This window comes from Silene latifolia, chromosome X, assembly GCF_048544455.1.
Source record: "Silene latifolia isolate original U9 population chromosome X, ASM4854445v1, whole genome shotgun sequence".
Taxonomy (NCBI): Eukaryota; Viridiplantae; Streptophyta; class Magnoliopsida; order Caryophyllales; family Caryophyllaceae; genus Silene; species Silene latifolia.
Window position 1 is genome coordinate 113266930 of NC_133537.1, and position 27344 is coordinate 113294273.

The 27344-nt window shown below is 40.4% G+C and overlaps 1 protein-coding gene across 1 annotated transcript in view; it reads left to right on the forward strand.

Annotated features, from left to right (window-relative positions):
* The first annotated feature begins 248 nt into the window (after positions 1–248).
* The window catches only part of LOC141618132 (uncharacterized), a 40865-nt gene continuing 13769 nt past the window's right edge, over positions 249–27344 (forward strand). Inside the window, exons 1-2 of the mRNA XM_074435243.1 lie at positions 249–461; positions 706–869. Of these exons, the coding sequence (XP_074291344.1) occupies positions 249–461; positions 706–869 (377 nt within the window). The remainder of the gene's footprint in view (positions 462–705; positions 870–27344) is intronic.

The following is a 27344-nucleotide window of genomic DNA, read 5'->3' on the forward strand; positions in this document are numbered from 1 at the left end:
ATTATGACTCATCAAGCTACATTAAGTACCTAAGGACAATGTGTCCGATAGAGATGCAAGATTCATATCAAGGTTTTGGCAAGAATTGCAAAGCTCGTTGGGTACTACAATAAATATGAGTACCATTTTTAATATAGAAACGGATGGGCAAACGGAGAGGACCATTCAAACCGTTTGGAGGCACTTGGGAGGACCGGATGGACTTGATTGAGTTTTCTTATAACAATAGCTATCATGCAAGTATTGGCATGGCGTCATTAGAGGCTTTGTACGGGAGATGGTGTAGGAGTCTGGTATGTTGGGATGATAGTTTGGAGGCGGTAGTGCTAGGACTGCAAATGATCCAAGACATGATTGACCAAGTGCATGTTATTCGACAAAGAATGAAAGCAGCTCAAGATCAACAAAAGAGTTATGCGGATTTACATCGTCGGGATATTGAATTTAAAGTGGGTGATAAGGTTTGCTAAAGGTATCACCTATGTGAGGTGTGATGATATTTGGCAAGCGGGGCAAGTTGAGCCAAAATTTTATTAGACCTTATGAAATCTCGGATATAGTTGGGAAAGTATCCTACCGTTTGACACTTCCACCGGCACTTGAACGTGTCTATAATGTGTTCCATGTGTCACAATTAAGGAAATATGTGAGTGACCTAACTCATGTGCTTGAAGCATAAAATATCAAGAATTGGATGATGCATAGACCTATGTAGAAACTCCTAAAGAGATCTTGGACCGTAAAGTAAGGAAAACAAGATATGGAGATACGGTGTTGGTGAAGGTGCTTTGGTCCAACCATAAAGTGGAAGAGGAAACATGGGAAGCTAAGGAAGCCATGAAGGAGCGCTATCCGCATCTCTTTGACAGGTATGAGTTCGGTTACGAGGCCATGACCTTGTTTTTAGAAGGGTAGAGGGTGCGCGCGTAGTACAAGTTTATTTGTTTAGATGGGTCGACTCAACCTTTGTAGTTATTTTGTTGGCTACGGTTGTCATTAGTTATCTTTTTTGAACTCACTTGTTGGGCAAGTTAGTGCCATGTGTTGTTGAGACCCTTCCGTTAGGATGTTGTGATGTAGAGAGTGGTGTTATAGGTGTTTTGTGCAGATCGGGTGTGAACTTGGGAGACGAAGTTCGTTTTAATGGGGGAAAATTGTAATACCCATAAATTTAGGTAGTACACTTGGCCGAGTAGCACGTACTTGACCGAGCAGAGTTAACCGAGTGCGTTCTGGGTTTAATCCAGGTCCTGACTAAGTGGCACTCGGCCGAGTAGCTGGCGTACTCGACCGAGTGCCCCGGTTCAGGCCTAAAAAATGAGGGATTTGGTTCCCTATTTATGACATATGATATATATACCCATGAATAGTGTTTTCTCTCTCTTGCTGAACCATAAACATTCTCTCAAGCCTCTCAAACCCTCTCTAGCATATTCCCTTCATATTTTGAGAAGATTCATCCTTGGATTTTAATATTTGACATCATCCTTCACCTTTTCTTAGCTTTTTTCATCTTGTGAGTCTTTGTTTACTCTTTTAATTTCTTTTGTTTTACCCAAACCCTAGAATTTGGAGAAAATTGGGAATTTTGTCTTTTGGGTGTTTTAATTGGGAATATGTGTAATTAGATAGTGTATTAAGAGATTATGTGTATTATTGTAACACCCCCATACTCCAAGTGCCTTACCAGGACCACTCAGGTATGAAGATATTACCATCTCGGTTACCCGAGGCAATGATAATCAAATAAACAATAAAGAAACAACGTTTAAATAGAAATACTTAGTGAAGGGTTACAATTCTCGAAACCAAAACCAAAAGTATAATACACGTTCTCAAACTGACTGTTTACTGTTCTAACTGAAATGTAAAGAAACTACTAAGCTACAGCGGAAGACTTCTATCATCATATCGTGGCAATCCCAGCTATCCCAGTACTCATCTCATACCTGCTCAATATCTGCTCACCATCCCCGAATGGATCACCGCAGGTTTACAAAACAACAACCGGGTCAAGACTAATCACACAACTCAATATATATCAACAATAAGATAAACAGAATGACTTAATCGTCACACACACAACCACACCAATTCCAATAATCTCAATCACCGACTGTCCCCTTTGGACAGCCATTGCCGAGTGGGGGACCGCAGCCGTACCCACCAAATCCCCGCTCCTCATAATGAGCGATAACCCTGTCCATTAATGTGCACATCCCTTCTGTGGCGGATTCCACAGAAGGCGAAACTAGGGCGTGAAGCCACTCCCGCAAGTGACCTCACTCAGCCGAGGACACGCCTCGAGAACCATAGACAACGATCACAATCACAATCACAACCGTCACAATACAATTACTATATCAAACAATCAATCTCAACACATCAACAATCATCCCATTATGGGACTAAATCGAGTAGGAAATCCTACCCGGAAAGCACACTATCGACGGTCTCTTCTTTGTATCAAAAAGCTTCCTCTACGAAACCTCCTCCTATCATACAACATACAAATGCTACCAAATCACATACTACTCAAAAACCCCCAAATCCCTATATTAGGGTTTAACTAAATCAAAGGAAAGACAACAAAAAGGGTACATAGATCTTACCCTCGACGCAAGGATCTCAACGGTATAACCAACGATGAGAACCGACCTTCCAAACTCCGGGATTTGCTAACGATGCGATTAGGATTAAGAACGTACTTGCTTTCTCTCTTTAACAGTAAATTAGGTTTTGCAAAAGTGTTTAGAATAATGACGACGAAGGTTATATATCTTAATCGCATAATTAACAAAACCCGAGAAAAACTCCCCGTAAACCTGCTACTCGATCGAGTACCTACGGTACTCGATCGAGTACCCCCTTACTCGATCGAGTATCCTAGTTACTCGATCGAGTACCCAACAGGTCAGAAACTTTTCTAAAACGCAACTTACCCTTACTCGACAGAGGAAGGCCTACTCGATAGAGTACCCGAAGACTCACAAATACGGAGTATTACAGTCTTCCCTCCTTAAAAAGAACTTCGTCCCCGAAGTTCAAACCACTACTAAACAAAGGTACTCCCCCAACGCTTCCGACTCACTACCAAAACAAAACTCAACATAAAACATGGTACTAACCCAACTCATCCCGAAAAACATACCGACACAACATACAAAAAGGGTATAAAACGGTTAAAAACTCTTTGCGATCATCTCCTACCCCCTAAAAGAAACAAGGTTACGTCCCCGTAACCATACATACCTGATCAAACAGAAAAGGGTATCGCTCTTTCATAGCTTCCTCTGGCTCCCATGTAGCTTCCTCAGTCTCGTGGTTAGACCACAGGATCTTAAGCAAAACTGTCTCGCCACTCCTAGTCTTCCTAACCTTTCGGTCAAGAATCTGCTTAGGCACCTCAAGATATGATAACGACTCATCTAGCTCTAAGCTCTCTGCCTCTAACACATGTGACGGGTCACTCACATACTTCCGCAGCTGCGACACATGAAACACATTATGCACTCTCTCTAACTTTATTTGGTAAAGCCAGACGATATGCAACTTCCCCAACTCGCTCTAAGATCTCATAAGGCCTTATAAACTTCTGACTTAGCTTGCCTTTCTTCCCAAATCTCATAACCCCACGCATAGGAGACACTTTCAAAAGAACCTTGTCCCCAACTTGAAACTCTATATCTCGGCGATGTAGATCTGCATAACTCTTTTGCCTATCCTGAGCTGCTCTCATCCGTTCCCTGATCATCTTAATCTGTTCCACCATCTCATGCACCATCTCTGGTCCTAAAACCACTGCCTCAGCACTATCGTCCCAACAAATTGGACTCCTACATCTCCTCCCATACAAAGCCTCAAACGGCGCCATACCAATACTAGTGTGATAGCTGTTATTGTAAGAAAATTCTATCAAGTCCAACCTTTGTTCCCAGCTACCACCAAAATCCATCACACAATCTCGCAACATATCCTCAAGAGTCTTGATTGTTCTCTCAGTCTGTCCGTCTGTCGCAGGATGAAATGCTGTACTCATCTTCAAAGTTGTTCCCAACGATTCCTGCAACTCTTTCCAAAACCTTGATATAAATCTCGCATCTCTGTCAGACACTATGTCCTTAGGGACTCCATGTAACTTAAGCACGTTCGTTCGATAGGCCATAGCCAATTGTGCTTTAGTCCATGTATCTTTCATTGGAACAAAGTGAGCTGACTTGGTCAGTCGATCCACTATTACCCAAATCATGTTGTTACCTTGTTGACTCTTTGGCAAACCCACGATAAAATCCATGGAAATAGATTCCCACTTCCACTCAGGTACCTCTAAAGACTGAATCTTACCTTGTGGTCGTCGCTGTTCCCCTTTAACTCTCTGGCATGTCAAACAACGGGCCACAAACTCTGCTGTTTCTTTCTTCATCCCAGGCCACCAAAACGTTTTCTTCAAATCCTTGTATAGCTTGTCACCACCTGGATGTACTGAATATGGTGTACAATGCGCCTCTGTCATGATTGTCTTTTTCAACTCCTCATCATTAGGGACACACCACCTACCATCGAACCTCAAACTACCATCTGTGTGAATGGAGAATCGAGACACTGTCCCTTTCTCTACTCCAGCTCTCCACTCAACTATCTTAGGATCCAACGCCTGCTTACCTCGAATGTCATCATAAAACTCAAGCTGCACTGTCATATCACCCATGGCATCTCCTTTCTGCATCATATGTATCCCAAACCTCGCTACCTCATCTCTCAGCCTCATCAAAGATAGAGCTGTACACAGAGAATGTACACTCTCCCTACTCAAAGCATCAGCAACTACATTGGCCTTCCCATCATGGTAGATAATTTCCATCTCATAATCGCCAATCAGCTCCATCCACTTTCTCTGTCTCTTGTTCAACTCCTTTTGAGTGAAAATGTACTTGAGACTCTTGTGATCAGAAAATACCTTAAAGATTGCTCCATAAAGGTAATGTCTCCAAATCTTGAGAGGAAACACCACCGCACCCAACTCCAGATCATGAGTAGGGTAGTTCTCCTCATAAGGCTTTAATTGCCTAGAAGCATAGGCAATCACTTTACCGTTCTGCATCAACACACATCCCAACCCATTCTTTGAGGCATCTGTGTAAACCTCAAAGTTCTCGTTTCCTTCAGGCAATGCTAAGACAGGAGCTGTGGTCAAACGCTCCTTTAATGTTTGGAACGCCGTCTCATAACTCTCATCCCAACGAAACCTGTTCTCTTTCCTCATCAACGCGGTCATAGGTCTAGCTATCTTGGAGAAATCTTTCACGAACCGTCTGTAGTACCCAGCTAAACCCAGAAAACTCCTGATCTCAGCAACATTCTTTGGTGCTTCCCACTTTGTCACTGCTTCTATCTTTGCCGGATCCACAGCTACCCCATCTTTAGAGATCACATGCCCCAGAAAAGCAACTTTCTCTAACCAGAACTCACACTTGGATAGCTTAGCATATAACTCATGCTCCCTCAAAGTTTGCAACACGATTCTCAGATGCTCCTCATGCTCCTCCTTAGTCTTGGAGTAGACTAAGATATCGTCGATAAACACCACTACAAACTTATCCAAAAACTGTCTAAAGATCCTATTCATCAAATCCATAAACACTGTCGGTGCATTAGACAACCCAAACGGCATCACCACATACTCATAATGGCCATACCTCGACGTGAAAGCTGTCTTTGGTATGTCCACCTCTCTAATCTTCACCTGATGGTACCCCGACCTCAAATCAATCTTAGAAAAGACTGATGCACCACTCAACTGATCAAACAGGTCATCTATCCTTGGCAAAGGATACTTGTTCTTCACCGTCACTCGGTTCAGCTCTCTGTAATCTATGCACAACCTCGGACTCCCATCTTTCTTCTTCACAAAAAGAATGGTGCTCCCACGGCGATACACTAGGTCTAATGTATCCCTTCTCTATCAAATCATCCAACTGCTTCCTAAGCTCCTCCATCTCCATAGGACCCATACGGTACGGTGCCTTAGAGATTGGCCCGTCCCCGGTTTCAACTCTCTTGTGAAATATATCTCTCTTCCGGCGGCAACCCGGAATCTCCTCGGAAACACATCCTCAAACTCTCCCACCATCGGTATCGATCAACTGTCGGGCCTTCTATCCGGTCATCTCTCACATGGAACAATATCAAAGGACATCCCTTCCTCAGATATGACTTCAAAGTAATTTTGCAATCAACTTAACTTTGGGTTGACTAGAAACCCACGATAAGACACACTAACGCCCTTAGGACCTCTTAAAGACACTTTCTTTTGATGACAGTCTATCTTAGCTTTATACTTTCCCAGCCAATCCATCCCAACTATCATCTCAAAACCGTCAAAAGGAAACTCTAGCAAGTCTACAGGGAAATCAACTTGCCCAACTATCATAGGTACATCCCTATATAACCTCCCACAAGATACGAGACTCACTGAAGGTATAAAAACTTTCTCACCGGACTCATACACCCTTAAACCCAACCGTTTAACATGACTCGAAGATACGGGCACGACCGAGAAGCCCCCGAATCAAACAAAACAAAGGTATGAATACCATTAACGAGAAAAGTACCGGTGATAACGTGTGCATCCTCCTCAGCTGCTTTCTTCTCCATCATGAATAACTTTCCACTGGTCTTCTGTCCACCTCCCTGGACAGTACTGGCTGATGTGGTCGGCTTAGCACCCGACCCTTGGTTGTTGTTGTTGTTCGTTGGTGGTTTCTGATAAGAATTACCGCCGTTGCGGTTGCCTCCACTCTGGTAACTCTGACTTCCCCGGTTTGGCCATGACCCAGCCGGTCTATTCCTCGCATAGCTCTGCGCAGGTCTCTGGAAAGTTCCCGATGCACTTGTGCACTCATGTCTCTTATGGCCTACACCACCACAGCTATAGCAGGTCACTCCCCAACTACCACTAACACTTCCACGGCCACGCCCAAAGGAAGCCCCAGCACTGAACCCTGACCCAGAAGAAAACCCCTTAGACTGATTGTGGTTGCCTTTCTTGTGATTAGATTGGCCACCACCCTCGCTCTCAGACTTCCTTTTCTCACCACCTGACCTCTCCTGAACCATCTCCACCAACCTCTCAGCTCTCCCAGCCCTCTCATAAGCTTCCTTAACATCAGTAAGGACTCCCACGGTTAACTTATCCATAATCTTAGGGGTCAACCGCCTCTCAAACCTCAACGCCAAATTCTCCTCACTCAAACCCATATCCTCAGCATACCTAGACTTGTCATTGAACTGCCTGTAGTACTCAGCCACAGACATCTCAGCGGTCATCTTAAAACTGTCAAACTCTTCCCTCAACTTACTCCTCACATGCTCCGGTACGAACTCCTTTCTCACAGCCCTACGAAACTCCTCCCAAGGTATAGCAGGTAAACCTTGGTTTGTATAAATCTCCTTAGCACTCACTTTCACCGTATCCCACCACTTGCAAGTTGCCTCCCTCAGATAGAATGCAGCCTGATCCACTCTCATCTCATCAGGACAGTGAACCAAATCTAATATGTTCTCCATCTCTCTAAGCCAGCTATCAAGAAGGTTCGGCTCCCCAACCCCCTTGTACTCCTTCGTGTTAAACCTCGCTATATAGAGGCTGATTTTAGAGTGATCAACCTCTTCCTCCTTATCCTTATCCTTATCTTTCCCCACAGTCTTTAAAGCCTCAGTGAGAGCATCCCGATGCTCCAACATCTTAACGATGTCATCTATGTTCATAAGCTCGACTCTCGCATACAAAGCAGTCTTCTTGGGCGGCATCTTAAAACTATATGAGAAAGGGGTGGATATAAACATACACGCTAAAACCTCAAAACAAGAAAACACGCTGCCCAGAACCTACTCGATCGAGTTCCCAAACACACTCGATTGAGTAACAGGCTACTCGATCGAGTGCCCAACATACTCGATCGAGTGCCCCAACATCAGACCTCAAACAGACCTTCTGATCTCTAACATACTCGACCGAGTAGCTAAGCTACTCGGTCGAGTGACCCCCTACTCGATCAAGTGCCCGAGGTACTCGATCGAGTGCCCAAAAACACGATTCTGGACTCAAAATCGTCAAAAACCCACCCGATCAAGCCAGTCCCACTCGATCGAGTCATGCCAACTCAGAAACGCTACCCGCATGCTATATCATATGCTAACATGCTAAAAACTTTATAAAACCAACATTATATCATAACTAAGCATATAATGCTACGCATCTTTTCATACGATCTACGAAATCATTATATCATGTTATTAAACGCCACATTGTAAACATCCAACATGTTTTCATTCCAACAACAAGTCTACATATATCATCAACCTTTCTTTCATATTCTCAGCTTTCTACTTCTCCAACAGTTACACACACTTCATCACATTCACACACAAGTTAACCAAACACACATACGACATTGACATACACCCCCCATGTGACCGGTTCAAAATTGTAGGGCGAGTTCGCGACTTCAGGACGTCTCCCAAGCCTTTGCATTAGCTCCTACAACCTTTACCCCGGGTTCATTTTAATTGACTCCCTATGTTCATTAGGTTCATTGGTTACAGGTTTCAGGATCGTCGCTCTGATACCATTTGTAACACCCCCATACTCCAAGTGCCTTACCAGGACCACTCAGGTATGAAGATATTACCATCTCGGTTACCCGAGGCAATGATAATCAAATAAACAATAAAGAAACAACGTTTAAATAGAAATACTTTAGGAAGGGTTACAATTCTCGAAACCAAAACCAAAAGTATAATACACGTTCTCAAACTGACTGTTTACTGTTCTAATTGAAATGTAAAGAAACTACTAAGCTACAGCGGAAGACTTCTATCATCATATCGTGGCAATCCCAGCTATCCCAGTACTCATCTCATACACCGCTCGATGTCGCTCACCATCCCGAATGGATCACCGCAGTTTACAAAACAACAACCGGGTCGATTACTAATCACACAACTCAATATATATCAACAATAAGATAAACAGACAGCTTAAGCGTCACACACACAACCACACCAATTCCAATAATCTCAATCACCGATCGTCCCTTTGGACCGACCACCCGATGGGGGACCGCAGCCGTACCCACCAAATCCCGCTCCTCATAATGAGCGATAACCCTGTCCATTAATGTGCACATCCCTTCTGTGGCGGGTTCCATAGAAGGCGAAACTAGGCGGCCACTCCCCAAGTGACCTCGCTCGGTAGAGGACACGCCTCGAGAACCATAGACAACAATCACAATTACAATCACAACCGTCACAATACAATTACTATATCAAACAATCAATCTCAACACATCAACAATCATCCCATTATGGGACTAATACTGAGTAGGAAATCCTACCTGGAAAGCACACTATCAGACGGTCTCTACTGCTGTATCAAAAAGCTTCCTCTACGAAACCTCCTCCTATCATACAACATACAAATGCTACCAAATCACATACTACTCAAAAACCCCCAAATCTATATTTTAAGGTTTAACCAAATCAAAGGAAAGACAACAAAAAGGGTACATAGATCTTACCCTCGACGCAAGGATCTCAACGGTATAACCAACGATGAGAACCGACCTTCCAAACTCCGGGATTTGCTAACGATGCGATTAGGATTAAGAACGTACTTGCTTTCTCTCTTTAACAGTAAATTAGGTTTTGCAAAAGTGTTTAGAATAATGACGACGAAGGTTATATATCTTAATCGCATAATTAACAAAACCCGAGAAAAACTCCCCGTAAACCGGCTACTCGATCGAGTACCCAAGGTACTCGATCGCGTACCCCCTTACTCGATCGAGTATCCTAGTTACTCGATCGAGTACCTAACAGGTCAGAAACTTTTCTAAAACGCAACTTACCCTTACTCGACAGAGTAAGGCCTACTCGATAGAGTACCCGAAGACTCACAAATACGGAGTATTACAATTATATTGTTGTAGGATATCTTTGTGATATGTATTCCTTAATTATTTGTCAGAGGCGACTTCATAGAGGAGGACGTCTAGTGTTTGTGCTTGTTTGTGAAGAGTTGCTAAAAGGTAGGGTTTCCCCTACTTGGTTTTCAATAGTATAAATGTTTACACATGTTATTGTTGTTGTTAGTTTTATATATGGACGGGTTTCACTCACTCGGAGCTTTACTTTTTGGTTACTTGTCGTTAGGAGCACCTAGACCAAAACAATATTTATATCTTCACAAACAACTCTACTATTAGTAAAGAGGCAAGTAAAGGTCGGATCCCAAGGGACATGTATTGATGTAGGATTTTCGATTGCAAGTAGCGGTGTCTAGGGGTGTCACGATTTGGGGTTGAGATAAGAAGATCACTAAGCTAAATAGCAATAAAAGTAAACAAGCAAGATTGTTAAAATGAGATGTAAACAATTGATTAAAAGCACTAGGGTGTCATGGGGTCATAGGGGATTCATGGGTATTGATCATACAAACATATTCTCAAATTATAAGCAAGCAATTATTGTTGTGATGGATCGAGTTGGTTTATATATTACAATCCTAGGAAGGTTTGGGTTCCGGAGCCAAATCGATTAGATTGTACAACACCTACAAGTCGACTTAATCCTCCCTACTCAACTATATGCATGGTCTAATGAGACTCGAGTTGGTTTATGTCTTACAAGTCTCATTGAAAAGGTAGGTGATGGGTAAAAAATGCAAGGATTCATAGGCTCGCATTTCATCAAACATAACATGTGCATAAGTTGAGATCACAACAAGCAAGCAAATAAACTATGAAAACATATTAAATTAAGCATGAATCATTCCCCATGTTGGTTTCCCCTAATTACCCATTAACCCTAGTTAAGGAAACTACTCACTCATTATCAAGTTTAGCATGTTAACCAGGTTGTCAATCACATTAACAAAGTAAAACATGAAGAATAAATGAAGGTGATTAACAATAATTAAAGAGGGATTAAGAGGATTATACCTACTAATGATTCCAAAATAAAGCAAAGAATAATAGAAGTACTTGATGATTGATTGGAAGGTTGTCAATCTCCCAATAATAACCCAAATAATCTTCAATTACCCAAAATATAAGATGAACAAAAGAGAAATTAAGGAAATGAGATTTGTATTAAGATTTGATTAGAAGTTGATTACAAGATTAAGAAGAGATTAGAATGATATAAACTACACTAAGGATTGGTAAGAAGAACATGATTATCTAATTAGACTAATGGGGTATTTATAGTGGGGATTAGGTACACAAATTAGGGTTTACTAAGGACTTAAATGACGATTAAGTCCTTGAGGAATCGCTTCTCTCAGAAAAGATGCGAGTCTCCTTTTTGCCGGTCTTTCATAAATATGCGCATATTTCATGGAGGGAAGAAAAGGACGTATGGGGCTTAAGGGAATCCGAGCGTCCAACGTGTCGGGACGGGCGGATTTCCTGGTGGCTGGACGGGAGGATTGGTTGCTGGACGAGCGGATTGTGGAGTGTTTGAACAGGCGTCCCTTCTGCAAAGACGCTCGGATTCCTCACGTCTTGGGCGGGCGTCTTCTTTGTTGGACGGGCGGATTGTGTCACAGCTTCCTTTTCTTCTTTCCTTCTTCCAATAATCCTCTGGGATTTAGTCGGGGATGCAAGGATTTCTTCATCATTGCCCATCTACTATAATATGTACAAAGGCCTTCTAGTCTTATCTTCTCTTTGATGCTTGGTCATTAGATTCGATCAATTTAGCTCTATTTTGCCATGAAAATGCAAGGTTTGCACTCCTCTCCTACCAAGGAAACAAAACCTCAAAGAATATGCAAAACAAAGGACTAAAGATAGTAAATGACCCAAATATGCACTAAAAAGCATAGGAACGAGGCTAATCCAGGGACTAAATGTGCTCAAATAATGGTCACATCAAATATCCCCAAACCGAACCTTTGCTCGTCCTGAGTAAAGAGGTGACAAAACTAGGACCGTTATTTAAACTAACCTAATAACATAGCCGATATGAGACAATTAGCGGGTCTCACTCCGCCTCTTCAACTCACAACAAGACAACCATGAGGTAGGGTGCCTTCTTGCAAGGCAAGGTGGGTCATGCCAAAATGGCGACACATCCAATCATTAAAGCACACAAAATCAAGTAATGGATGCATCTACAAAAGAATAGCCACTTTCCTCATCTAAGTGGCGGAAATTATCTAAAGGGGAAGCAATTCAAGGGTACACACTCCTTCATAGATGAAATTTCTTCAAACTAATAAGCCTAGAAGGACACCAATAAATCACTTTCAAGTTGTGTCAAGCTAGGGTACCTTTGTCCTCAATCGTTAAATGCTTTTGTCAAGAATAGACTCCCTATGGTGTTAGAAACACTGGAGGATCGCGGAATTCCCCCTCTTGCCTAGACAAGAAGAAGGGTCGTCCCCTCTCTACCATGCACAAAAATGGATACGATGGATAAAAAGATCGATAGTATTTGAGTTTCATTTGGGAGTTTGCTTTTGTTGGTTCCCCCCCCCCCCCCCAATTTCCTGTGGCATATAACATTTGAGAACACTTTCTTTTGCCATTTCTTTTGATGTTTGGCATTTCAATACTTGACAACTTTTCAACTTTTGCATTTTTCTTTTGAACATTTTCTAAGTCACCCCATATGTAGTGAGGGTGCCTTATATTTGAAGCATAGGAGTTTTCATTTTTGTTACTCCTCTTTTCTTTTGATGCAATTTGCAAACTTTTTCTTTTCTTTTCTTTTCTTGAACTCAAATTTTTGAACAATTTCTTTTTGTGCTCATTCCCTTTGATGACAAAATATGGTAGAACATGGATGAATGATGGTTGCATGGTTTCAAGGGTAACCTTGGAATAAACGGTAGCCAAGGAGTTATCACACCACAAGGTACTCTTGACTAGGCCTTAATCCATGGGTCAAAGGATACTAGCATGACACATCCTAGGGTGTTTTACACGTATTCTAACAAGCAAAGTCTTAAGAAGAAAAAGCATCTACTAGGGCCTATATACACTTGTCAAGCTTCCCAAGTAGACGGTTTCACAAATTTTTCTAACTTGCAACTACATGCCATGATGCAACTAACATTTATACATCCTAATGCATATGCTTCTACCAACTAGTATGTCAAATAAACTAAATGCAATCCTAAATTCACATTGTTTATACCGCATCAATCAAAATAAAGCCACATAGTCATTAACATAAAGAGGAAAAAGGAGATTGGAAAGATCATTCCATGCGGTCTTCAATATCCTCATGTCTCGGATGTGGCGTAGTCGATCAATGTGAACAAGGATGAACAAACATAATATATACAAAACAATATATACAAGACTACACTACAAAGGAAATGAACATGTTTTTGGAATTTTTCAATTTTCAATTTTTTTGATTTTTCGAAATTTTCGATTTTTTTTTTTTTTGGATTTTTGAATAAAATTCAAGTTAGAATTTCCCATCCCCACACTAGTATGGGCATTGTCCTCAATGGCCAATACGATAGAAATCATGCAAGCATGATGCATGATTTCTAAACTAAATGCAAGCTATACTAAGCTACACTACATGATGCATGAGTTTTTGTTATGGCGGAGAGCGTAATTTAGATTACCTCCCGATGCGTATGCATGGACTTCCCCAAACCAAAATAGACATTATTTCTAATGTCTTGAATTTCGGGGTAGTTCATGCACACGGAATGCAATGCATGAAACTACAAATTGTCATTTTGGATTTTACAAGTGGGAACAATAAAAAGAACACCTTAATGAAGCCAAGGTGTTAGTCCTCCATGTTGCTAGGACTCCCCAAACAAATGATCAAAATACAATAAAGAAAACAAAAGAAGTAGACAAACCGTAAGAGGGGTGAAAGAGTGTAGGAGCCTCCAAGGTTTGCTAATCCTCCATCATATCATCATTACCATCATCTTCCTCCATAGAAGTGGAATCATCTCCACTCCCACTTTCACTTCCTTGCTCTTCCTCACTTCCTTCTTCTTCCTCATCTTGAGCTTCTTCTTCTTCAACATTCTCTTGAACCTCTTCTTGTTCTTCACCTTCTTCATCAACACCCTCATCAACAACATTCTCCTCTCCACCCGGTCTTCCACCACTAGAGGTGCTAGGAAAGAAAACTTCCTTATCCGCCCAACTAGGCAAAGGACATGATGGATCAAGAAGTCCTTGCCTAGCTAGATGTAGGAGGGGCGGATATTGGGCCTGGTAAGCGTCCACTCTATCATTGTAAGCTTGCTTGTGCATTTCCCTCATGAGTAGATTTAAGTAATCATTTCCTACCTCGACATCCTTTGGTTTGAACTCGTGATACTCAAATGGGTAGGGTGGTGTGACAATGGAGGAGGAGGGCTAATCAATCTCGCCTCTTTGTTGTTGAATAATATACTCGGTCTCCTCGGAGAGCGGAAGAAGGTAGTTGGGTCGGTGAACACTCAATCGGCAAATCTTTGAAGGCAAAGTGAAGGATCTAGCTTCATTGGTTAACCACCCATATTTGGTGTCAAGAGGAGCATGCTTGACCCACTTAAACTTGTGAATCATGGTGTCAATATCAAGGAGATGACCTCCTTTGACCGCCACATAAGTTTTGTCTTTGTTGAAATTTGGGTTGAAGTGCTTGGCCAAATAGTCCTCCATTCACAATAAAAGTGGTGCCCTCTTTACCACAATCAACATTAAGCCATCTTTCAACCAAAAGTCTTAGAGCATTGTATGGCTTAGTATATTCCCTTCCTATGTTCAAGGCCGACTCAATAAGAACAAAATCGAGCTTGGTAAGATGATTAGTGTCATTTCTCGCTACCAAAGTATTCCCAATGACCTTATGACACTCTAATGCCCGGATGGTGGACTAATAGAGCACGACAATCATGAAAGCGCACAAATTTCTTTCCGGAAATTGCCTCCCAAAGAGGAGCGGAGTCATACTTTTCGGGGATCTTGTGATAGTATGGGGTATCACTAAGGCCTAAAATCTTACTCAATTCACCAAAAGTGATGCGTTTATTGACATTTGCAAGACGAAACTCGATGTGGGTTCTAGTTTCCACCCTTGTAACTTTCAAGGAACTCAAAAATTCCAATGTGAGGGAGGGGTATGTCTATTCCTTCATGGTGAACAATTTACCCAATCCCATAGCCTCAAAGAAGGTTTTGGTTTGTTCAAGAACACCCAGCTTAGAAAAAGCATCTTCACAAATAAATTTTGTAGGCATAATGGTCTTCTTAGCAAAGAGAACAAATTTATCCCTATGAGAGTCAGAAGTGAAAATTACCTCCGGATAATTAGATAGTTGCTCAATGACCGGAGTTGTTGATGCTGTAGCTTCCATAGGGGGACCTTGTTGAACCTCCAACCTTGCCTCATGAACTACCAATGCCTTTGACAATTGTTTTGCTTGAAGAGTTTGTTGTCTTTTTGAAAGTGTCTTCTTTGGGGGTGCCTTGTTACCTCCTTTACTTCTTGTCATTGTTGATTACACCAAAGAGATATTAAAACCTTCAATTTTTAGTTATGCCCAAATCGATTTAAGATGAAAGAATGTTGCTTTGTATCTTAAAAATCGACTCAAAGGTTGAAGATTTTGGTGTTTATTGAATTGTTGTTGTAAAAGGAGTGATTAATTTTTGTTGTGGGGAAGTTTGGATTTGATTTTGTTGAATTTGGTTGAGGAAATCTTGTTTTGTTGATGTAGAGGATGAGGGTTTTTGGGGCTTTTGGGTTTTGGGTAGTGTTTGAATGAAGAAGAAATGAAAATGAATGAGGGGGAAGGGGTTTAAAAGACCCGTTAAATTTGAAAACAGCAGCAGAGATGAGCGGATTCAGGTCTGGGACGCTCGGATTCTGCACGTTTTGCTTCAGGAAAAGACGCCTCAGGACGAGCGTCTTTGTGCAAACACGGGCGGATTCTTCAATATGAGACGAGCGGATTCTTTGGAAGACGCTCGGATTCTGTGACAGGGTGATTCCTTAAAATTCAACAGCATAAAGACGAGCGTCTTTGCTGCAAGACGAGCATCTTGTATCAGACGAGCAGATTCTTCACTGGGACGCTCGGATTCGGTGACAGGCCAATTTTTTAAATTCCACAGCTCAGCCAGACGAGCGGATTGTTACATAGGATGCTCGGATTCTGCTAGACGAGTGGATTCCTTAATGAGACGCTCGGATTCCTCCTTGTCCACACGGATTCAGGTCCATCCGTGGGTCCTGCATAACCCGTATCATTTTCATTCTTCAATTCTCGTTTTCTTCATTGTAGGGGCACTACAAAGGCATGAATAGCCTAGGCAATTGCTATCCCCACTGTAACACCCCCATACTCCAAGTGCCTTACCAGGACCACTAAGGTATAAGGATACTACCATCTCGGTTACCCGAGGCATGATAATCATAAGACAATAACGAAACAACATTTAATAGTATAACTTTAGTGAAAAGTACAAATCAAGCCAAATCCCAAAATACGGGTACAAGTTCTCAAACCAACTGTCTAATCAACTAAATGTAAAGTTTACTAAACGACTAAGCTACAGCGGAAGACTTCTATCATCTGACAGTGGCACATCCCAGCAATCCTATGTGACTCAACTCAAACTCGCTCATTCTCGCTCACCATCCCCGAATGGATCACCGCAGGTTTTACAAAAAACAACACGGGGTCAGTACTAATCACACAATCTATATATATATATATATCAACAATACGATAAACAGATATCTCACACCGTCACACACACAATCACATCAGTCCCATCAATCTCAATCACCGACTGTCCACTCGACCCACCGCCCGGTGGGGGACCGGCCGTACCCACCAAATCCCCGCTCCTCATAATGAGCGATAACCCTGTCCATTAATGTGCACATCCCCTTCCGTGGCGGGTTCTACGGAGGGCGAAACTAGGGCGTGAAGCCACTCTCGCAAGTGACCCCACTCAGCTGAGGACATGCCTCGAGAACTAGAGACAAACAATCATAATCAACAAACCGTCACAATACAATTACTATATTATTCAATCAACCACAACACATCAACATCACATTATGGGACTAATACTGAGTAGGAAATCCTACCTGGAAAGCAGAACTATCAGACGGTCTCAACAGCTGTATCAAAAAGCCTCTTCTACAAAACCTCCTCCTATCATACAAACACATAAACACTACCAAATCACAATCTACACAAAACCCCCAAATTCCCATATTAGGGTTTAAACAACTTAAAGTAAATACCATAAAAACGGTACAAAGGTCTTACCCTCGACGCAAGGATCTCAACGGTATAACGAACGATGAAAACCGACCTTCCAAACTCCGGGATTTGCTAACAATGCGATTAAAGTGAAGAACGTACTTTGCTTTCTCTCTTGACAGTAATTTAGGTTTTGAAAAGTGTTTAGAACAATGACGGAAAACATTATATACCTTAATCGCATAATTAACAAAACCCGAGAAATAACTCCCCGTAAACCGGCTACTCGATCGAGTAGCTAAGGTACTCAATCGAGTATCCCAGTTACTCGATCGAGTACCCAACAGATCAGAAACTATTTTAAAACGCAACTCACCCTTACTCGACAGAGTAAGGCCTACTCGATAGAGTACCCAGAGACTCATAAATACGGAGTATTACAGTCTTCCCTCCTTAAAAGGAACTTCGTCCCCGAAGTTCAAACCACCACAAAACAAAGATACACCCACTACACTCCCGACTCAACAACCAAAACAAAACTCAACATAAAACATGTTACTAACCCAAACTCATCCCGACAACCATACCGACACAACATACAAAAGGGTACAAAAACTCTTAAAACTCTTCGCGATCATCTCCTACCCCCCTAAAAGAAACAAGGTTACGTCCCCGTAACCATACATACCTGATCAAAAAGGAAAGGGTAACGCTCTTTCATAGCTTCCTCTGGTTACCATGTAGCTTCCTCGGTCTCGTGGTTAGACCAAAGGATCTTAAGCAACACTATCTCACCAATACTAGTCTTCCTAACCTTTCGGTCAAGAATCTGCTTAGGCACCTCAAGATATGATAAGGACTCATCTAACTCTAAGCTCTCTGCCTCTAACACATGTGACGGGTCACTCACATACTTCCGCAGCTGCGATACATGAAACACATTATGCACTCTCTCTAACGCAGCTGGTAAAGCCAGACGATATGCAACTTCCCCAACTCGCTCTAAGATCTCACAAGGCCCGATAAAATTCTGACTTAGCTTGCCTTTCTTCCCAAATCTCATTACCCCACGCATAGGAGACACTTTCAGAAGAACCTTGTCCCCAACCTGAAACTCTATATCTCGGCGATGTAGATCTGCATAGCTCTTTTGCCTATCCCGAGTTTGCTCTCATCCGTTCCTTATCATCTTAATCTGTTCAACCATCTCATGTACCATCTCTGGTCCTAAAACCACTTTGCCTCAAGACTATCGTCCCAACAAATCGGACTCCTACATCTCCTCCCATACAAAGCCTCAAACGGTGCCATACCAATACTAGTGTGGTAGCTGTTGTTGTAAGTAAACTCTATCAAATCCAACCTCTGTTCCCAGCTACCACCAAAGTCCATCACACAAGCTCGTAACATATCCTTAAGAGTTTTGATCGTTCTCTCAGTCTGACCATCTGTCGCAGGATGAAATGTTGTACTCATCTTCAAAGTTGTTCCCAACGATTCCTGCAACTCTTTCCAAAACCTTGATATAAATCTCGCATCTCTGTCAGACACTATGTCCTTAGGGACTCCATGTAACTTAAGCACGTTCTTTCGATAGACCATAGCCAATTGTGCTTTAGTCCATGTATCTTTCATTGGAACAAAGTGAGCTGACTTTGTCAGTAGATCCACTATTACCCAAATCATGTTGTTACCCTGTTGACTCTTTGGCAAACCCACGATAAAATCCATAGAAATGGACTCCCACTTCCACTCAGGTACCTCTAAAGACTGAATCTTACCTTGTGGTCGTCGCTGTTCCCCTTTAACTCTCTGGCATGTCAAACAACGGGCCACAAACTCTTTGTTTCTTTCTTCATCCCAGGCCACCAAAACGTGTTCTTCAAATCCTTGTATAGCTTGTCACCACCTGGATGTACTGAATATGGTGTACAATGTGCCTCTGTCATGATTGTCTTTTTCAGCTCCTCATCATTAGGGACATACCACCTACCATCGAACCTCAAACTACCATCGGTGTGAATGGAGAATCGAGACACTGTCCCTTTCTCTACTCCAGCTCTCCACTCAACCATCTTAGGATCCAAAGCCTGTTTACCACGAATATCCTCATAAAAATCAGGCTATACTGTCAAATCTCCCACAGCCTCTCTTCTCTGGATCATATGTATACCAAACTTCGCTACCTCATCTCTCAATCTCATCAAAGATAGAGCTGTACACAAAGAATGTACACTCTTCCTACTCAAAGAATCCGCAACAACATTGGCCTTCCCTTCATGGTAGATAATTTCCATGTCATAGTCGCCAATCAGCTCCATCACCTCCTCTGTCTCATGTTCAACTCCTTTTGAGTGAAAATTGAAGGAAATGTAGATCTTCATACATACTAACATACTCATATATGTTTAAATTAATTTGTCATAAAAAAAAATACGGATTTTATGCATGCAAACAAATTAACATAATAGAGAAGAAATCATGTTCTTACAATGGAAGTGTCGGTTTTATGGGCACAAAAGAAATCTCCTTTTCTTTTGTTCTTGAGCTTTCCTTTAATGGAAGAACAAGATCCAAGTGTAGGATCTCTCCTTAGGAATAATACCCAAAGCTAACTCTTAATCTAATTAATATTATATGAGCTAGTATAATATTAATTTTGTGAAAAATTGAACCAAAAATTGTTTGGTTTTGGCTCCTAAAACCGGGTAGGAGAAGAGGAGAGGAAGAGAATTATTTTTATCTCACTAGAAATAATTTTGTGAAGTGAATGAATAATAATAATCATGCATCCATTCATATGGTGAATGATAATTAAAAATAATCAAAAGAACCCTTGTTCTTTTCTATGTAGAACCGGGTAGGAGGGGAAGCATGGCCAATGCATGGCCTTTGTGCTCTTACACAAAAGGACCCTAGGTGTGCATGCCTAAATTAGAGAAATAATGATGAATTCCACTAATCTAAATTAACACAATAAGAATATGTTAATTATGCCCAATATTTCGGTCCATATGGATAACATGAATCCATTTTATTTTTGTCAATTGTCAATATGTCACATGTCACATGTAACATAAAATTGTCATGTATTTTTAACATATTAAAAAACAACGTATTAATAAAAATACGTCATATTCAAAAATTGACTTAGTAATTTCATAATTACTTGCACCAAAATATTTTTCCATTTATAAATCGTATTTATAGTAATTCATTCAAATCCAATTGTTTCTTTAAACAATAATTTCATCCGAGTAATGATACAATTCGATTACTCAGACCGTATCTCATTTAATCACATTTCAATTTGATACGTAAATTTTACTTCCAAAATCGTCCGTCAATTTTTCAAGTAATTTAATTAACTCGTAACATTATACGATTAATTAAATAATCAATTAAGAGTGTCGCCCTATAGGTATGACCTAGGGGGTCAACTGATCACCACCGTCGCACGACAGTAATGTCAAACTCTAGTCAGCCAATCATTACCGATATATGTTGACCAGTTGACAGTAACAAAATTACTTCCCAATTGTATTCTTTATAATGAGATTTAAACATGTGATCATCATGATCACGATCGTGATCGCATTATTGTCGGAGGACACATATTCCAACAATCTCCCACTTGTCCTCGACAAGTGTGCGTCACCAATTCTCTTGTCCTATTACTATCTCCCACTCAATGCAAGGTGTCTTTTAGGTCGTACTTGCAAGTAATCATATCGAGAGTGGTTTCCTCGATCTGGAGAATAACTGATTGACCGGACTTATTTATCATAGATACTTTCCGAGCGTGGCCACGCATTTCCAGTTCATTACTCCTCGAGTGGCCCTGAGATATTGTTATAACCCTGACTAGGGGTGGACAATTCTTATCGCACTCATTCCCTTCTACTAGCCACAGCCATCATAACCCAAAATATGCCCATTTGACCCCATTTACGAAGGTCGTAGTAACACAAATCAAAGTTAATCTGAAACTGTGCCATCTTAGGCGAATAGTCTTTAGTCAAAAGAATCGACTCATTTGAATACTATAGTAGCTCTCGCCACGACCAGGCTATATAAATTTGCCAGAACTCTATAAGCGGTCATTAGGCCCGACAAAATGTTCCTAACAGTCTGCCTATGTGATCGACTAGTCATCTCACATGACTCTATGGCACTTGAACTTGCCATCAATCGCATCACACTCTAGTCACTTCAAGACGTCACCTCATACAAGTGACTATGGGCAAATACTATGTTAATCCGTGTTCACTTTAACGGGGTTCAATTGTCTCTACAACCCGTTTGGATGTAACAATTTATAAATTAAAGATAAAAGACAAATGTGATTATGAACATGAACAAAAACGACACTTTTATTTCATTTCAAAATCTAACAAAAACTTGGTACACGTTTAAGTCCCATGGACGTAACATGTCCATCATGCTTAGCCTGCGATAAAGGCTTGGTGAGCGGATCGGCTATGTTGTCATCCGTCCCAACCTTACAAATCGCAATTTCCTTTCTTTCAATGAAATCTCTTATTACATGATATTTTCTAAGTACATGTCTAGATCTATTACTAGACTTCGGCTCCTTAGCTTGGAAGATCGTCCCACTATTATCACAATAGAGAGTGATGGGATCATTGGCGGTAGGTACTACTTTTAGACCTTCGTGAATTGCCGATCCAAACAGCTTCCTTAGCGACTTTCGATGCCGCAATGTACTCAGCCTCCGTTGTCGAATCCGTGATTTGACTTCCTTGAAGCTTCTCCAGCTTACGGCACCACCATTGAGCATAAACACGAAACCAGCTTGTGATTTCAAGTCATCTCTATCTGTTTGAAAACTTGAGTCCGTGTATCCATTTACACGCAACTCAGTGTCTCCTCCAAACACAAGGATAGAATCCTTAGTTCTTCTCAAGTACTTAAGGATGTTCTTGACAAGCAATCCGGTGACTCTCACTGGATTTCCTTGATATCTACTCGTCATGCTCAAGGCATACGAGACATCAGGACGTGTGCATATCATGGCATACATGATTGATCCAACAGCGGAAGCATAAGGGATCAACTTCATGCGTTCAACATCATGGGGTTCGGAGGGACATTGAGTCTTGCTCAATATCGTCCCGGTTACCATAGGTACCAAACCTCTTTTGGATTTGTCCATGCTGAATCGTCGAAGAATCTTATCAACATAAGACTCTTGACTTAGTGCCAATATCCTCTTGGATCTATCTCTATAGATCCGGATACCTAATATGCGTTGTGCCTCTCCTAAATCCTTCATTTGGAAGTGGTTACCTAACCACTTCTTAATGGAAGACAACATTGGAATATCATTTCCAATGAGTAGTATGTCATCGACATACAAGATTAGGAACACAACATTGCTCCCACTGAATTTCATGTATAAACATGGTTCCTCAACACTTCGAGTGAAACCATTTTCCTTTATAACATGATTGAATCGATGATTCCAACTTCTAGATGCTTGCTTAAGACCATAAATAGATCTCTTAAGCTTGCACACTTTGTTAGGATTTTTAGAATCAACAAAACCTTCTGGTTGTATCATGTACACCTCCTCTTCTAAATGCCCATTTAGAAAAGCGGTTTTGACATCCATTTGCCATATTTCATAATCATGAAATGCGGCGATCGCTAACATAATCCGTATGGATCTTAGCATGGCTACGGGGGCGAAGGTCTCATCATAATGGAGACCTTGGACTTGGGTAAATCCTTTTGCCACTAGCCTAGCTTTGTAGACATCATCATGTCCTTCTATGCCATTCTTGATTTTGAATATCCATTTGCATTGAAGGGGTCTTGCCCCTTTAGGCAAATCTACCAAGTCCCAAACTTGGTTTTCATGCATAGAATCCATTTCGGACTTCATGGCTTCAAGCCATAAGGAGGAATTTGGACTAGAGATTGCGGTCTTGTAGGTGGCGGGCTCGTCACTTTCTATAAGCAACACATCGAGTGTTCCATCTTCCTCGATAAGTCCCACATATCGATCGGGATGGCGAATTACTCGGCCCGTCCTTCTTAGTGGAAGAGGTACAACCGCGTTAGACGACGAAGGAACATCTTCTTGCGTCTCTACCTCGGTTTGTGGCTCTTGAACTTCATCAAGTTCAAAATTTCTCCCACACTGTCTCTTAGAAATAAATTCTCGTTCTAAGAAGACAGCGTCGCAAGACACAAACACTTTGTTCTCTTGAGGTTTATAGAAATAGTAACCTCGAGAGGTCAAAGGATAGCCTACAAAGATGCACTTTTCAGATCTTGGGGCAAGCTTATTGTCGGGTTTAGATTTGACGTAAGCATCACATCCCCAAATTTTCATGTAGGATAGATTAGGAACTTTTCCTTTCCATGTTTCAAATGGAGTCTTTTCGGTGGCTTTAGTGGGACTATTATTTAAAGATAGAATTGCGTTTGATTGCAAATCCCCAAAACGAGTTAGGTAACTCGGTTTGACTCATCATGGATCGAACCATATCAAGTAGGGTTCGATTTCTCCTTTCGGCAACACCATTCAGTTGTGGTGTTCCGGGTGGAGAAAGTTGTGATATAATACCACAACCTTTCAAGTGTGAATCAAATTCAAGACTAAGGTATTCACCACCACGATCGGATCGTAGTGCCTTAATCCTTTTGTTCAATTGGTTCTCTACTTCGTTTTGAAATTCTTTGAATTTCTCAAACGCTTCACTCTTACATTTCATTAAATAGATATACCCATATCTACTTAAATAATCGGTGAAGGTTATGAAGTAGTCATAATTACCACGAGCGGTGATAGTCATTGGTCCACATACATCGGTGTGTATGAGTCCCAATAGCTCACTAGCTCGTGTCCCTTTACCACTAAAAGGATTACGAGTCATTTTGCCAAGTAGGCAATATTCGCATGTACCAAATGATTGATAATCAAATGGTGTAATCACATTAGTCGAAATTAATCTTTTGATGCGATTCTCGTTTATGTGACCTAATCGACAATGCCAAATGAACGCTTCACTTGGGTCACTTGTTTTGAGTTTCTTTGATTGAATGTTATAAATATCATTTGTCGGATTTGAGGTCTCTAAAATGTAAATGCCATTGATAGAGGAAGCTTGGCCTATAACCAAGTCGTTCCTAGAAATAGTACAACGATTGTTCTTAATGACAAAACAAAAACCGTCCATGTCTAGCATGGCGATTGAAATAATGTTTTTAGAGAGTGTAGGCACATAAAAAAAATTATGCAAATACAACTCAAATCCATTTGGCAAAGCTAAAACATAAGTTCCCTTGGATTCGGCCGCTACCCGAGCTCCATTTCCAAGGCGTAGATCCACATCTCCCTTTCTAAGCCTCTCCACATCTCTTAAACCCTGTAAATGATTACAAAGGTGAGAACCACAACCGGTATCTAGTACCCATGTCGTAGTGGAAGTATAATTTATATCAATAACATAAATTTCTTTAGGAATTGTAACTTTTGGAGTAATGAGTCCTTCCCTTATATTTCGCAAATACACGGGACAATTCCTAAGCCAATGTCCCATGCCATAGCAATAATGGCACTCATCATTAACTTGCTTGAAGTTTTTGATTTTCTTTCCTTTCTTCTTGAACCTCTTGCCCTTTGAAGCAAGAACTTGATTGCTAGAGCTCCCACTAGCTTGGGCATCTTTATCTTCCAGAGACAAAGACCCTATAGATTGTATGAGGTAGTCTTCCTGAGACGGACTCACACGAGGTCTAGTAGTAGTGGGTGGTTTAGAAGAGGTGATGAAGTTAAGGTTTCCATCCGAACCTATCCCGAAATGAAGTTCTCTAGTTGTATCGAAATCGTTGTTGGAGCATACGTTGTCAAGAACATTGTGATATGACTCAATAGTTATCGGTGCGGTAGCATTTGTTGGATTCATTGTAATGCACTACAAATATGGAGGAAAGGAAATATTAACATTTGTCTTTTTAAATCATACTTGCAAATTAACAAGATATGAACATTTATATAGTGACCTCTACCCAACTATAATAAATGATTCCAAGACCCAAATTCATATCAACTTAGGCACGGGGTAGCCGATGCAACCTTTATCAATATAACTCGGTGGATTAACCTTTTAATCGATTCTACTTTTAGAACTCTTGGTCGATAAAATTACTCTAATGTTTATCTATAGCCCAAAACACATCAACAAGGGCACGGGGTAGCCGATCCAACCCTTATCAATAACTTTTGTTGAGTACAATCCAAATTTCGAATAAATGTGTCCATTATCCAAACCCACATCAACTTAGGCACGGGGTAGCCGATGCAACCCTCATCAACATGAATTCGGTGGATAGACATTTATCACCCACTTCCCCTACGTAACAAGGTTTGTACAGGGGGTAGCCGAGTGCACTCCCTCGCGAAATAGGTTTTCATGGTTTCTACTATTTGGTAAGGCTATGTCTCAATTGTTTGTTTTAGCGAGAGGTCATGTCAATTTATTATCTATCACGTTTTAAGTGAACTAAAGCGGTGAACTACGATAATTCGAATTGACACGGTCGATAAACTCGATAAAATAAGGATGCATGTTTAGTTATGGCGATTTAGCGATGCATGTGACATAAAATAAAATGCAAGCATAAAATAAATAAGTCCTAGTATGGCCTTTCCTAAAATAGAAAAACTATTTAACTATTACATATTCGGAAACCAACTCCATTGGTCCCTTGAACTTCGGTTGTGGCACGCATCTCGAGGTAACACCGTCTTTATGTATCGCCATTCTTGAAGAAATCCGTCTTTGGGAACTCCGGAATGAATAAAATTACATAATAAATTACATAATTTCCTATTATACATTTGTAACTTAAAATAAACTAAATCTATTAAATTACAAAACGGTGATACGAGATCACAATAAAAATTACAACCGAATCGATATTCCCATACATTTCGGGAAATACCAATTAAAATCTAAGGCCATACTAAGTAAAATTACATATTTCAAAATTACATAAATTAAAATTATGACAATCATAAAGAAAATGCAGCATTATAAATGTATGAACATGCTCAATTTTATGCTAAATCGCCTTTAATTAGCCAATATCGTATATTACTCGGTTTTTACGGATTTGCGTGATTTCAACATTTTTATAATCACAAAAATACATAAACTCATATTTATGCATAAGTTAATTACCCTAACCTCTTAGGACTCAAAATTTAGTCTTCACTAATAATTTGACCATAATTAACCCATATTTTATAAAATTGTTCATAAGTGGACCAAAAATTACAAAAATAAGCTATAAACTTCAAATAAATCACAAAATTTCAAATAAATTCAAAATTTGAAATTTAAACTTATGAACATTCTGGAAAAATACCATGACACTCATAATGTTCAAAATCTTAGGTTAAAAATTTCGAAATTTTTTTTTTTTTTTCCGGAAAAACAATGTTGCGGTTTATCGATTTTTAATAAAATAATCATAAAAACATGGAAAAATTATTTTCATTAACTTTTCAATTTTAGATCTGAAAAAGATAATAAAATGCAACATTAGACGTTTTTCCTAAGTCATAGATTATGTTTTATTAATTTTCCACTAATAATGTCACTATTTATGCTATTTTTCTTCAAAAATCCATAAATCATGCAAAAAGACTTCTTTATAGCCAATTATTTTACACACATCTTGTAAAATTGCATGTGACAACATATTAATTTTCTATGACCAGATTCGAAATTTAACTCATATTAACCTATTTTTGACCTAAATCCGAATTTAATAATGAAAAATTCATTTTTCGAGCATAACAAGTCCAAAAATTATGAAAATTTACAGGTTATCTCAAAAAAATATATATATGACAACATATCCAAAAATCAATGGAAAATTCGAAGTATAGCTAATTTTAGACCAAAAATGACATTTTTACTCATAAAATCACATTTAAATGCCATTATAGTAAATTATGAACAATAAAAATCCGTAAAATTAACCAAAATATCCTAAAACATTTTAGGACCAGAAATATTAACATGCATGGATTAATTTCGTGATATATCACAAT